Consider the following 15,398-nt stretch of genomic DNA (forward strand, 5'->3'; position numbering starts at 1 on the left):
AAAGTAAATTGAAATGAATAGTTTTACTGCAAGTGTAAAATATATTGCTTAACATAAGCCTATTTAAAAAAAATGTTTTTCTCCATTTATATACACTAAAACTACTGTATAGTTGTTTTGAAATAAAAACTAAAAACTTTACTTATTTTTGTTTAACATTGATATTTTTAAAACTTTTTTTAGATAAAAAACTGTTTTCGTTTACTTCAAAACTTATAAATTAAGTATTAATTTGATACAGTTTTAATAAATAAACTTTTAGAAGTTTGTATAAAATAACAAGTTTAAAAATATATGAAGTAGTTTTTTACTTTTACAACCTTTTTTATTTTATTATATGGTAATTATTTTTTACACTCATAAACTCTACCATTAATTAATAATTGTTCAATGTTTTTTGCTACAAGCCTACTTTACATTGTTTAAACTTTAACGTATAGGGTTAGTTCTGTTTAAAAAACTTTTAAGTACTAATGTTGTAGACTTTTTACCGAAGCGCTAAACTTACGTTAGTTTTTTTTTTTTTACAATTTTTTACTACTTTAAAACTTAAGTTAATTGTCAAATATCAGTTAACTAATGCTTAAACTTAATTTGACAATTACCAGCTGTATGATAAGTTTTTGTAACTATGCTAATTTTAGCACTCAGAGAGACGTTTTTTTATAAATAAGTTAATTTAAACCTGTTTTAGATTTCGTTTTCATTAATTCTGAAAAAATCAATCAATACTTCAATTTCTTAAACCTTCAAACATTTTAATACAGTAAAAAATATATAAAAAAAATTAATTTAGTATTTTTCAAGTTCTAAGTTTTATTTCGTACAAAAAATAGTAGTATCAAGTATAAAGTTTTAAAAATAATTTAAACAGTAACATTTAGATCAAATGAAATCATTTTAACTTCCTGCGTTAGCTTTACAAACAGGAAACTTGACAACTAAACAACAGCGAATAATTTATATTTTCAATTTTAAATTTCAAAAGCTATAGTGTAGCTTATAAAATTAACAAAATCAAATACATATTTTCATTATGCTGTTATTTTTAAGGTGAATACCATGAAAAACGTTTTTTATACAAAAATAAACTGTTACAGGAATATAATTGAAAAAATTACCGACAACTGTTTTGGTTTTTTTTTTGGCCATTTAAAAAACTCAAGCTTTTAAATTTATTGTACAAAATTAAATCAAGATCACCTGCTAGTTTTAATTTCTTATTTTATATTTATTTATGTTTTATATTCTGTATATGTCTTTTTACAGTATTCAAATTTTATTTATAACACTTTATAATCTATTTAGAACTTACTTTATTAATTTTTTTTTTATAATAATTTTTAATAGTTAATTTATTTATTTATTTTTACTATAACTGTTTCCCCTAACCCTTACCCTCAGCCAGTAACTTTTCTTTTTTTTTATACATATGTTTTGTTTTACTCTTGTGCAAAAAAGACCCTCTGTGCATAATTGTAACTCGTGCATAATCGTAATCGTGAAATTTTGTCCCCTCGTACAATTTTATGACCTCGTGTAATTTTGTCTTCGTGCAATTTAGTCTCCTTGTGCAATTTAATAACCTCGTGAAGCTTTGACTGTGTGCAATTTTGACCCGTTCCCGTAATTATAAACAGTGGAATACTTTTTTATTACCTTTTGCAATTGAAGAATTTAAAAAAGGAAAATTTTGAATCATGTTAAACTTATTTGTTTCTTTATTTTTTCTATTTTGCTTTGTAGCCTGAGATAATTGAACGGTAGAGTGCTTACAAAAAAGCCTATAGAGTTTTTAGCTAATATAAATGATATACTTTTAAAATATAATAAAAGAAACTAAATAAAGTCTTAGAGACTTATAAAAACTCTTATGAAAGCTTTAAAAATATAAAAAGAAAAAACACAATTTTTACTGTAAAATTTTACCAAAGACATCACAAAAATTCAATAAAACTGTTCTGTATACAGGCATACTCATGTTAATGAAAGATCAAGAACAATTAATATCAAAAAAAATACACACTTTTTTTTACTGTCTAAAGTTAATTCGAACTACTAAATATATGACTGCAAAGTTTCAAATGGTTCATAAAAAGAACTATTAGTGTTAGATTAAATTATAAGTAGCTTACACTTTTTAAAAGTAGTTATATTTATTTAAATTATGCTTGTTTAATGTTTGTAATTAAAAATGTTTTACAGTTAAAATGTTTAAAATACAAAAAATGCAACTAATTACATTTTGTTTATTTATATTAGGGTTGCCACGCAAAATTTTGTAAATTTAACCAGACTTTTTAAGACTTTGACAGATTTAGCCTCCCTTTTAACTTCCTCTAGGTAAATATTTTGATTACGCATATTTTGACAAGTACGCATTTATAGTTTGCTTTTTTATAAAGTACGCACTATTAAATCAAAATAAAAACTTTCTGTCAGGTTTCTCTTTTATTAAAAATAGTAATTTTTAGATTTTAAACTCTCTATTGAGTAGATGATGTTATAAGAATGCGTATTTTAGTGAAAGATAACTGTGATAAGAACTTTTTAGGATGTAAAAATAAATAACATAAATCTTTTTTAGTATTACATACTTAAGCATACTACAGTTTTTTTACCCATATGAATAAGAATTCAGTATTTTTCATAAAAGATTTAATATATTTTTACTGCAACTCTTCAGTAACTAATTGCAGACATTTGATAAAAAAATCTATTGTTTTCTAACTAAAAACAAAAAAATTTTGAAACTACTTAATTGATTAATTAAATTGCTGTAAAAAAACAACCAATAGAAACTATAGATTAATGTAAAATAGTAATTAATGCAAAAATAAACGGTTTAATTTCAAAAACAAAACGAAATTATTAAAGTTATTTCTTTAGTTATTATCATCACTAAAACTGCATTTAACATTTTTTAATTTGCTAATAAAGATACTAGCGAAACTAAACGAATATGCGTTTTATGCCACGTTTTAAACGGCTTTTAAAATACTTTTAATGATACAAGTATTAGTAAGGATATTTATTTTTAAATAGTTCTTTTATGTTGTTTAGCTCTTTTGAATCTTTATTAGTCGCAATAATATGTCCGTCGGTATTACATAGCACTGTGTTGTATTCTTGATGGCACGTTCTAAAATTATATCGGTTTATTTTTAAAACGTTGAAAAAGTCAAATACAACAGAAGCTAAACCATATTTAATCTTCAAAAGTTTTTTCATTATTGCAGTTTTTTAAATGTTAGTTTTTTATATATTAAAAGTACAAAAGTAAATTTAAACGAAACTGATATTACTACTAAACTACATAAGTTTATAAAAAACTGTAAGTAAATCTGATATGCAATTTCAATTTTACATTTTACTAAATTATTTAAACTTGTAAAATACTTTTCAAATTTAAAACGTTGACAAAGTAATACTACAGTGGTGATATCATTCAGATGTATACATTAAACCCAGGAAAAGTGCGTACCTTACGTCAAACGCGTACTTTTCAGTTTAAAGAAAATTTTACCATTATCACAACAAATATTTCCTATCTAATATCTTCTTTTTTCACAAATACGTACTTTTAATTTACTTCATATCTATTAAAAACGATTGTGTTACATTTGCAGTAGTAATATTACAATCACTTGTCGTTTCTTTGTTAAATACCAAAAACACATTTTTAAATGCAATTAGTTCAACACTCTTTAGAGATTTAGTGCTTGCCTTATTGATACCGTACTGTGATACAAATCATAAAAAAAAGAATATAATATATTTATTATTTAACAGCAATATACGTAAGTATGAAGAAAAAAAACACTGAAGTCAACTTAACACTTTTTACAACATTTACTGTATAAAAACATCAACTTCTTTTATATACTTTATTAGTGGTATGTTTGAAAGTATTAAAACAAATTATTTTGATCGATAACTGCAAAACCAGAAGTTTTCAAGTAGAGACCCAAACTTGAGACCAAAATATGAGGTGAATAATTCCCTTTGTTGAATACTTGTATAAAAGTGTTCTCTGACTGCAGTGTTCTGTCCAGCTTTAATAACTGTCACTTTATAAATAGTGAGTTAATGTTAATGGTTATTAAGCATTGTAAGCTGAAAAAAAACGTTAGAATTAACTTTAAACCAACGTTTTGATAAATAACAGTTATTCTAAAAAAATATATATTTTAAATTCTAACTGCTAAGAAAAATATCGTACTAGCTTACGAAAAATTAAAATCAAAATTGTTCGGCTCTATTTTAAAAGATTTAATTTAGTAATATTTTTAAGTGCTTTTACTGTATTGATAAAATTTACAGCTTTTATCTTGCAGCACAGGAAAGAATAAGATAACTATATATTTTATTAAATTTTCTTTCATTTTTTGAATTGTAAATGAGCTCAAACTTTTGAATATCATGTAGTACAATAGATAAAAACATATTGTAGTGTATTGATTGATGTATAAAAAAATTAAACTTTATTCAATTCAGTAAAACTCAGTTAAAAATAAATATTTATTCAAACACAATATTTTTAGCTTTAGCAATAAATGTCTTTTTTTTTTTATCTATGCAAGTTATTTCTAAGTTATTGAAAAATAAAATTATATTTTTTCGCTAAAAATAAATAAATGGAACAATAAGCTAGAACCATATATATACAAAATAAAGAGTTTCTTTAATTAAGAATAGTAACAGTAAAACCGAAATATGCTGAATGGAGTATTATATTACCTTTAAACATTGAAAGCCTCAAACTTTTAAAATATATAATCAAGTTTAAGTACTATTAGTTAACAATTAAACGCATAACTAGCACTAAACTTAACAAAGATTAAATAGATTGTCTGTATGTTATTTTGTACAAAATGTACTCTATTTTCTTTTATAACTTTGATTTCTAATATATCTTTAACGAAAGTTGTTTTTTTCTAATACATGTTTTATCAAAAGACTTCAAAAGTTAAAAAAGAAATAGAGGAATTCTTTTTAATATTTTTGCAAGTAGTTTTTAGTTTTTTTTTTTTATATTTGTTTTTTAAGTGGAATAAATAATTTAAAAATTTAAATAATTTAAATGATTAAAACTCACCAACTATTTAATATATTCAAATAGTTTTACTACTACATGTACCATATTTTTTTACAAAGAGGTTCAAGAGTTTAACACTATTGGATAATTTGTAGAACATATAAAACTTATAAGTTTCTAGGTGACAAAATTTTTTTTAATAAATATATATAAATCTTTAATAGACTCGTGTTTAAAAAAAACAAAGAACAAATTGTACAAGTTGTAAGACTTAAATTATAACGCTAAGCATTGTAAATTACTAATACAACCAGACAAATTCTTACTCTCGATAAAAGTTCTGTATGCATTCACAAAGTCTGTAGTTTAACTTTTGTAACGTCCTTATGTTTTGAATTTACTAAAACTTATGTCAAAAGTAATAAAGGTTTAATTATAAAATTTCATTATTGAAAATGAAATACTGATTAATTATTTGTTTTTTAAACAGGTGTCTTTTTATATAACAGCTTTGTTTTTAATTTAAACACGTTATAATCAAACTTATTTTATCAGTTGTTAAAAACGTATTTTAAGTATAAAAGAGTATAAAGTTAATGGAAATTAGTGTAAACTTAATAGTTTAGCAAATGTTTGTGTTGATTAAATTACGAAAAAAAGTGTTCACTTTCCTTATTTTTAACATATTAGTCAGTTTATTCAGTTAACTATGCTACAAGTTATATTAAAATTTAAAACTTAAAAAAATAATTCTAACGTTCAATATTTTTCGCTACAAAATTATAAAACAATTGAACTTTTTTTTTAACTTTTTCTGTAAATTAGCTACAAAATAGGTGCTCTAAGATTTGTTACTGCAATGATTGGGTAAAATTGATTTTTCGATAGTAGTTTAATCTGTGCTTATAAATATTTGTTACCTTAAATACCGAATAGATTCTTTAACTTTGATGTTTGTTTGTTTGTTTTTTAAGGAAACACAGAGTAAGGTATGGTTTTGTTCAATAGATAAGTGTTTAGTTGTGCAAATTTATTTTCAATAAACAAGTTTAAATACTAAAACTTTTTCTTGCACTTTCCTCCAAACCTTTGTTCTAACAATTAGCTACAAATAACAATTTAAAATAATTTTAATTAAAAAAAATTTAGTTGCTACTTGCTTAGGCTGAAAAACTTATTTATATTTTATAAAAAAGTATTTATAAAATACTTATACTTATACTTATTTATAAACATTTTTGTTTACATATCCCAAAATTTAATGTATTTAACTTTTCAATAATTGAAAAAAAAATTTTTTAAGTTTATAATAAATACACAAAACGTAAAAACTTTTTTAATTAATTTGCTTATTTAATATCCGGATTGCGCAATGAAATGCTTTTACTTATACAAACTATTAAATATTGTCAACCAAAGTTTTAAGTTTAGTATGGTTTACTGCCTTTTAGTATATAATGTTTGTTATCAAGTGTTATACGTACCATGTTGTACCAAATAGGGAAATATTAACAATATAAAGTATACTAGAATTAGCTTTTAAAGACTTCTACGCTTTTTTAGCTAAATTTTATGTAGAACTCCTCTCCTCACAGTTGTGTTTTAATTTTTACATTTGTTTCAAAAACAAAATTCAAGTTTAACGTACAAGATTGTTTTAGAAGTATAACTCCTACTACATTAAACTAGCTTTTGATGATTTATAAAACAAGCTAATTAAAATCTTAAAGCTTACTTAGCAAAATTTAGTTCTAAAAGTTTTAGTAACTTATTTTCAAAGTACTTTGTTATGCTTTAATGTTAACGTACACAGAAAATAGTTGGAGAACTAGTCCTTTTAATATTTATTTATTTTTAAATTATACTTATTAACTTAACAACGGTTAAACTATGGAAAAATATATTTATTTCTTAAATTTATTTTCAAACCAAAACTTTAAAATAAATTCATAACTATAAATATAAAGACGACTTGAAAAAGCAAAATATTTAAAAATAGGCATAATATTCTATAAATGTCTTTTTAGTATTTGTTGTAAGTTTGTTGAACGTTTTTCATCAGTGAAGGATAATTTGCTTTGAAGTCCCAGAACAACCCGTCGTAGTAGTAGACACTATAAAATATTGCTAATAACTATATGTCTTAAAGTAAAGTAAAAATTATCAACTTATAGTTTAACCAAGGAGTAAGTATTTTCTTTTTATTGTTTGTTTTATTTACTGAAGTTTAAAACTTTTTACTTTAAAACTATTTTTCTAGCTCGTAATAGATTGTAAAAGCATGTGGTGTACGACTTGATAACCAAAAAATTCTTTCGTACACCATGTTCTTAGACAAAACTTCTTGAGCGGTTTTTTATCTTATTTTCAATAAGCAATAAGTAAACTCTAAAAAAATAGGTTTGTGCAAAACCTTTAAAAAAATAGTATTTATTATAAAATAACGATACACAGTAACAATCTATAAAACATTAAAAGATGATATTTTTTTTAGATATGACATTTGTAACTTAAGCGAAAAATTTGCTATACTTTTTTGTGTTATATTTTTTGTTTTCACAGTAAAAAAATAAATCGTTATTTTATCACTAATTTTTTTTAGACAGTTTTGAAAAAGTTTTTTATTCTCTATTTTGTATTTTAACTTTTTAGCAGTTTAGTCTGTACTATAAAAATAAAAATATCGAAATACCATTATTGTTTTTTGTTTTTAGCTAATGAGTTTTGTAAAAGAACAATCAGTATAATTATGTACTAAAAAACTCATTTTTATAGCCTCCAGCGATAAACTATTATAATTTTAATGTAAATTGTTTGTATTTTATAATACGTTCGTTATAGTTTTAACTTAAAAAAAATCTAAATTATTATTAAGAAAAAAACAACTGATCTTTTTTATATTTTTTACGTTTATACTATATGTTTTTTAAACACTAGAAAACTGTTATTTGTAGAAAAACACAAATTATTTTCGTATAATAACTTAATACAACATTTGAAAACTAATGATACCGTCTAAAATGAAGTTGTTTAACAAGTTTTTAGTATAAGTTTCTCTACAGTTTAATTTTTATTTTAATGGTTCTTCTTTAATTTAATGATATAGTTCAATTTTTATTAAACTGTTAGTAAAACAGGGAATTACCCATTAAGATAAATAGTTTTTAAATAGTTTGTTAAAAAATATATGTTTTTTAGAATATATACTTTTATTTTTCTTTTAAAAGGTCTTAGTTCTAAAACGTTTTCTTTGTATGTTAATTTAAACTTAAGTTTGTTTAGTGTATTATCAAGAAGTTTTACTCAGCTATTTGTTAGTATTTTAAGTTTTAAAATGAATATAAGTTAGGTTAACTAACATTTCATTTCAGTCAATAATCATAAAATAAACATTTTTTGTTAATTTGTTTCTAGAAATAGTTAATTTGAAAAATTTTTAACCAGCCATTATGTTTCACATCTATTTATTTCGTATAAGTAGCTAAATTTATCACTATAACCTATTTGATGGATTGAGGTAGGTTTTATAGTTATATGAAAATATTTCAAAAAACTAAGCGATATAAAATAGTGAGTAAAAAGTAAGTTTTTAAATAACCAAAGATCCACTGTTCTCACAGTAAATTTGTTTTGATTGTAACACTTTAAAGTTAAACAATAAACTAACTGTTGAAAAATATTATGCAGGCTAATAAGTTTCCTAGGTCAAACTATTGCACTTAAAACTATTTTCAAGTTTAAATCTGTGAGTTACCTGGGTTGAATGTAAAGTCACATACAAAATGTACTAACTTGTTATAGTCAGTCTGTCCAACTAATCTTTTGGCCGCAAACTCAGCACGCCTACCAGACATACAATAGATTATTATTTTTCTGTCCACGGATGGCTTATTAATTTTGAACACTCTTTTGAAGTTTGCATCACCAAAATTAAAATAGAAACCTAAAATATTATTCAAAAAAGTTTGTTGAATAGTTTTTCAAATAACTTAATTGACATACCTAAACTTATCTAATATGTATACTAAAATATGAAACATTAAACGGTAATCACTTTTGAAAAGTGTAATAGTTTAACATGATGAACTAGAGCTTTTTAATTGGTAAACATTAAAAAGAAATTATGACAAAATAAAACCTATAAAGAAATATGTATTTGTTCGGATAGTAGTTGCATTTGGTGAAGATATAAATCCATAATCTTTAACCTCGCTTTTAGATCGTACATCGACTAAAAGCGCATTTTCACTGCTATTCGTAATAACTTCTAAAAACTCTTCTGTGTCTAGTGCACTAAATGATACACTTTATATTAGTTGTATAGATGTAGTTTAGCAAATTAAAATGAAACAATTACCTCAAGTCTTTATGGTCTGGATAAGTGAACACTTCTTGACAACCAAATGTGATTACTACCAGTAGTAATTTCAAATACAGCATAACTTAAGTAACTTAGTTATATTCTGTATACATTTTTTAGTTTTTATAAGTACATATTGTGATTTATAATTTAGTACCTAACTGTCTTCAAAGTTGTTTTAGTTACTCAAGTTTTTTCTTACATCTTTTATACGTTTTTAAAGAAAATTAGTGTGTCTATAAAAGTGTGCATTTAGTAATAAATGTGCAATTTAACTATTTTGTCCACTACCGGTTTCAGTGAGAATAAAATTCTGACCTTTTCAAGTATATTGAAGTGAATAGAATAGTTAAAATGAACATTTTTTATTTTATTTAAATAAGCTCTTTACTTAAACTGAGCAGCATTTTTTTGTTTAATGCAAATTACTATAAAAGTGTACATAAAAAACCATATGATAAACAAAACTAAATCAAGTATTAGATATGTTTACTAAAAAAAAACTGTTTTAAGCAAGAACCCGTTATGTCAAAACCATAACAAGTGACAAAGAAATATTTTTAAACTCAGTAACTGCAATCGGCTTTTATTATCACTGTACAACTATATATTTAAAACAAACTTATGCTGTTTTAACAAAAAGCCTACAGGCAAAACTAATTATAGAGGTTTTTCGCTACTCCGCAAAAACGCAGTTTTACTATTTCAAATTTTCATGAAATTGTACCAAAACAATACAAGAAGAATAATACATGAACTTTCTTGAAATAAATGTTTTTTTCTTTACTTTTTGTAAATTTTTATAATTTAGCTTTTTTTATAGTTTAATTGATCAAAGAAATAATTTCTAATTTTTATATCTGTTAAAAACAAAGTTATAACTTAAAGTTGTTTAAATAACTAATATTTATTGGCTAAAATTTATACAGAACAATTTTACTATTTATGTAATATTACAACTGATACTTTAAGCAAAGTACTTTCATTAAAATTTTCTTTAGCAAAAAAGAGTTTTAAAAAATCAAATGTGCTTTTATTCTTTTGTTTTTGTTTACAGTTATTAAATAGTTATTTAATTGAAGTTATGTTTTTAAAGTTTTTTTTTAATTTGTTATAAAATTTTCTGTAGTTAATCGGCACATTAATACCTTTTTGTCACAAGTTTTTATTTTATTTTAACGTTACAAGAAAACATTCTCATTCTTAATTTACACTGTTTAATGTTTTTTACAAAATATTAGTAAAAAACTTTTTGTGGGTTTGTTAAACTTAAAGGGATTAATATCATCTGTTAAACAGGCATTTGTTTACAGGTAATTGATATAACTTATAACTTGAGATAAACTTATCAGAATTTTCTTGTATTTAGCCATTTGATATCTTATTATCACAAACTTCTATAAGGGCAATAAAATATAAATAATTAAGTAAAACTACAACTTACTTTAATTAAGTAAAGCTAACAAAATCTATATGCGATAAAAAATGTACACATGAAATATTACAAAGCGAGAAATTAACTAACAGTTTTATTCCAAGCCTTTAATCTTGGTAATCTGAAACCAAATTATAACTTGCAAGTATCAAAACTGTCAGCGGTTTAGTGACATGTATAAATATAATTAATATAACTCCGTCTTACAATAACTGGTTTACAAGAAGTTTTTTTAAGTAAAAAATAAGTCATTTAGTAAAGAAACTTAAAAACATAGCCTTATAAACTGATTTCAAAAAATTAGTACCTGTTTATATAGATAGATCATAAAAAAAGTAATACTCTTTTCTTAATAAGACTTACTTATTTTTACAATAAGTTGTATACAATGATTTAAAAAAATATATATGCAACCAAAATCTTATTAAAAAGTATATAAAATTTTGTTTACGCTAATAAAATATTTATTAATTTTGTAATCTCTGCTACAAAATCATTTTATTGAAGAAAAATAATTTGAAAAGTTTAAAGGCTATTTGATAAATTTAGCCTTCGTTTTAATTAGCTAGACTTGCTCATGTTATCTAAAGTTCATATATATAAAACCTTTTTTTTTATTAAATACCTTACTGATACTCGGATAAAGTTTTTATGTTTAATTTATCTTTATTCAAACCAAATATTGAAGAAAATCCAGTTTATCCAAAAAGGGTTTACTAAACCAGAGTTTTCTAATCTAACACAAAAGTTAGTCAAAAAAACTATATCAAATTTCATTTTTAATAGTTTTTTATGCATAAACTAATAAATAGTGGGCTCGCCTGCAGCAATTGACTTTTTGGTGACTAGAAAGTCATAATAATAGAAATATACAAAAATTAATAATAATGCCGAAAATTACAATATAATAAAATATGTTTGTTTGTCACGGAAGGAAGTTTGTTTACGTTAAAAGTAAATCATTTAATAAAGAAACTTAAAAAATTAGTTTTATAAATTGATTATTGTAAAACTGATTTTAAAAAACTAGTGTCCTCCCATATAGATCAGAGAAAAAGTGTTAGTATTTTCTTAGCACAAACTTACTTATTTTTAAAATAAGTTGGTTGCAAAGATTTAAAAACTCTTTTTTAAATGCAAGCAAAGTCTTATGAAAAAATATAAATATTAATTTACGCTAATAAAATATTTATTTATCTTGTAACCTTTACTACAAAAACATTTTATTGAACAAAAATAATTTGAAAAGTTTAAAGGCTACTTAATAATATTTAGCGTTTGTTTCAATTAACTGGACTTGCTCATGTTATCTAAATTTAATACATATTAAAATTATTTTTTATTAAGTATCTTGCTAGCACTCGTATAAATTCTTTAAGAAATTCATAATGATAGAAATATACAAAAATGAATATTAATAGCGAAAATTGTAATATGATAAAATATGTTTGTTTTTCAATTTGATTTTTTTCTGAAATTTAAGGATGCTTTAAGGCAATTAAAGGTTTATTCAGTGATATATAGCTCAAATGTCCTTTTTTAAATTTCTTAATTTTAAAGCTTACTTAAGCTCTTTGGAAAAGTAGCAACTAAAAAAAAAGATTGTAAAAAAGGTTCTTCAGGTTTTTTTAGTAGTTTTTGCATTTTTTTTTTAACTTAAGAGCAATTTTAAGCAACTTAATACAAAAATTTGCAAAAACTGTTTGCATATAAGTTTACATAACTTTTAAAATGCAGCATGCATAATAAAATCAAACACAACTTTGAAAAGAAAAATTCTAGCTCTACAATTTTTTTTTTTTTGAAATTTAGTTAGGCTTTATAGTCACCATCACGGTCTATCTCTGTTTGATCTCATTTTCAGCCCATTTCAGAGTATCGCAAAAGTATTTTATTTTGATGTACACCTTAATAAAAAAACAACAAAGGAAACACAAAGTAACTTTTCAAATTAAAATAATAATATGCACGCTCGTAATTAAATTTTAAGTTATAAATAACGTTGATAATTTTTTTATGTATCATATCATCGCAAATTAGCTTTAAAATAAAAATATTTTTGATAAATTTTTAAAATTTTTGCGTTATGAGAAAGACGTTTTTTAACAAATTCAGTTTATTTCTTAGTAAAAGCTGATCAGTATTTGCTATTAACATTTGAATAAAAGTTAAGTTTATTAAATGAAACAAAAAACTAATAGTACATTTTGAATCAAAATTACAAAAAGTTAATACGTTGTATGTTTACATATAATGAAAACTTAAACAAAAACCATTATAACCATTAGTTTAAAGTAAAAACTTTGCTACTTTTAATTATAAGCTTGATTTATCAGATACTAATTTTAATACGATTTTAAAAAATTAACAGATACAGTCAAATCAGTATTATTACTAATTATTCATGCTTCAATGTGGTCTTTAATTTCTTAGTAAGATACTAGTAATAACTTTTAAATGTTCTTTAACGTCTAGTGTTTATTTCTATTTCTATAAAAAAAATGCCAGTTTGACAAAATTAAAAAAAAAACACTCCTCATAAACAAATTATAATTTAATACTGTTCTATTTGTTCTTTTTTTTTAATACACAATATGATTATTTTTTTTTTTAAGTTGTTTTTCACTATTTGCAGCCACAAATGGTTGATATTCAGAATATATTATGTTTTTTAAAACGTTTGTTCTTTTTAAAACATACTATATGTTTTTTCCTATAACAACGATTTAATCTAATTATCAATTGTTTTTCTCTATTTAGAAAATGGATTTTGTTTATCGTTTTAAATAGTTATATTGATTATAAATCAATGACTTGTAAAGACTTTTCATAACTTTATTAAGTAAATTCTACACAAAGCTTTTACTATAGTAAACCTTTTGAAAAAAAAAAGTTGTTTGGACTACTAATGGAGATTAGTATCCGGAAAGTTACAAAACTAAAATAAGAAATAAATACCAATTGTATAAAAAAGTTGAGTAGATTTTTAGATTACATGTTTTAAATAAATAAAAAAAAATTACGCAGAGAGCACTTAAAAACAAATTTATTCGTAAAAGCCAAATTGTATAATAATTAAAAAACTGCCATAACTAAATCTTTTAGTACCTTCTGCTGAAAAAAGCCTTCCAGTTTTAGAAAAGTCTTATTTATTTAAAACATTTTAAAAAATAGTTCAGTAATATGTTTAAGTAAGAAGAAGAATTACTATTTAAAAAATCATGAAATATAGAAAAATTTTTTTTTTACTTAGTTATGATACAGCCATCAGATTTTTTAGTTATAAAGAGCTGAACAATCAAAATAAAATCATGTAAGCATTAAAAAATATTTTTTTGCATTGATTCGCAAAAATACTTCTATAGTAAAATTTTTACGGTTATAAAATAATAAATTTCTTTTTATGAGCTTTCAAATCAATAAGAAAATAACAACTTTCTATATAATGACAATTTTTTGTGCTTTAAAACTTTATAGTAATAGTCAAACATGCAAAGTATATTAAAAGACAAATAACTTAAGATTTATTTTTTAATTGGAGATTGTTATAGCTTCTATTTACTTAAAAGCTACGTAATATTGAAAGTATATTTTTTTACTTATCGAATGCTCATAAATATTCACTTTTCAACACGATATTTTCAAAGTTTCGCCAAATGATAATTTTTTTAATTAATGTATCCACCTTGTTTCGACACAACCGAAAATTGGCGAGTTTTTTAGTTATCACAGTTTTTTGTGTTTCTAAAACCCTGTTTCAGCAGTTTCAAAGACAAATACATTTTTCCTAGTTAAAAGTTTTTTTTTTGAGTTCTAACATTTTTTTGTCTTAAAATTTTTTGTTTTTAACTTTTTTATAATAAAAAAGAAGTGTAGCACGGCTTTTAAGAAGTTTTTCTGTTCAGCAATGATAAAATATTCTTACTCGTATTACTTTACCTAGGTTGTATCAATTTTTCCAATAATACGTTTGTCTATATCTTCTTAATGTAAATAATTTTCTTTTCCTTAAACGATCTTTTTTTGGTGTACTTACTTCCCAGTTAAGATTTTTTTATACTGTAAGTTAAATTTACAACTACTAACAAAAACATTTCAGACTAGAGGTAGGTACGTGTTCGAGTTGGCAGGCCATACTTTAACAAAAATTTGTTTGCAGGCCGATAACTTAAAAAATGTACTTAAAAAACTAATTAAAATCAAAACTGCAATTAAATAATCAAATAATAAGTGCTACTGGGTAATAAATAGCAAATTAATAAAATAGAAAACATTTCTCGTTAAAAGGTTTTGTAGTTTCATTTGCACAAGATGTTTTTAAGCTAAACTAAACTTTTGTAGGGCTTAGAGAGCTATACTTTCACAAGCCTCAAAATACTACAAATAAAAAAAAATATTATAGTAAGTTTAATAGATATTTTAACAAACGTAGAGAACATTCAAAAAAATGGTTTTCACTGTATACAAAATGTCAAGAAATGCAAAAAAAAAATTAATATAAACATTTTATTGTACAAATTGAATTTTACATAGCATTTGGCAATAGTTTGTACAAGAAAAGAATT

General features: G+C 23.0%; 1 protein-coding gene across 2 annotated transcripts; it reads right to left on the reverse strand.

Annotated features, from left to right (window-relative positions):
* Nucleotides 1-6,884: 6,884 nt before the first annotated feature.
* On the reverse strand, nucleotides 6,885-9,516 carry LOC145829940 (uncharacterized). 2 transcript variants are annotated; one of them, XM_082937827.1, is made up of 4 exons: nucleotides 9,396-9,516; nucleotides 9,177-9,343; nucleotides 8,831-8,981; nucleotides 6,885-7,152 (listed from the first exon to the last, which is right to left on the reverse strand). In XM_082937827.1, exons 1-4 carry the CDS (start codon nucleotides 9,476-9,478, stop codon nucleotides 7,062-7,064), a joined length of 492 nt encoding a protein of 163 aa, XP_082793953.1. In that variant the 5' UTR covers nucleotides 9,479-9,516; the 3' UTR covers nucleotides 6,885-7,061. The 2 variants fall into 2 exon arrangements, with proteins under 2 accessions (XP_082793953.1, XP_082793954.1); XM_082937828.1 differs by having other exon boundaries at nucleotides 9,177-9,331; nucleotides 9,396-9,503.
* Nucleotides 9,517-15,398: the final 5,882 nt, after the last annotated feature.

Source organism: Thalia democratica, chromosome 2 (assembly GCF_965202585.1).
Source record: "Thalia democratica chromosome 2, ktThaDemo2.hap1.1, whole genome shotgun sequence".
NCBI classification, from domain to species: domain Eukaryota; kingdom Metazoa; phylum Chordata; class Thaliacea; order Salpida; family Salpidae; genus Thalia; species Thalia democratica.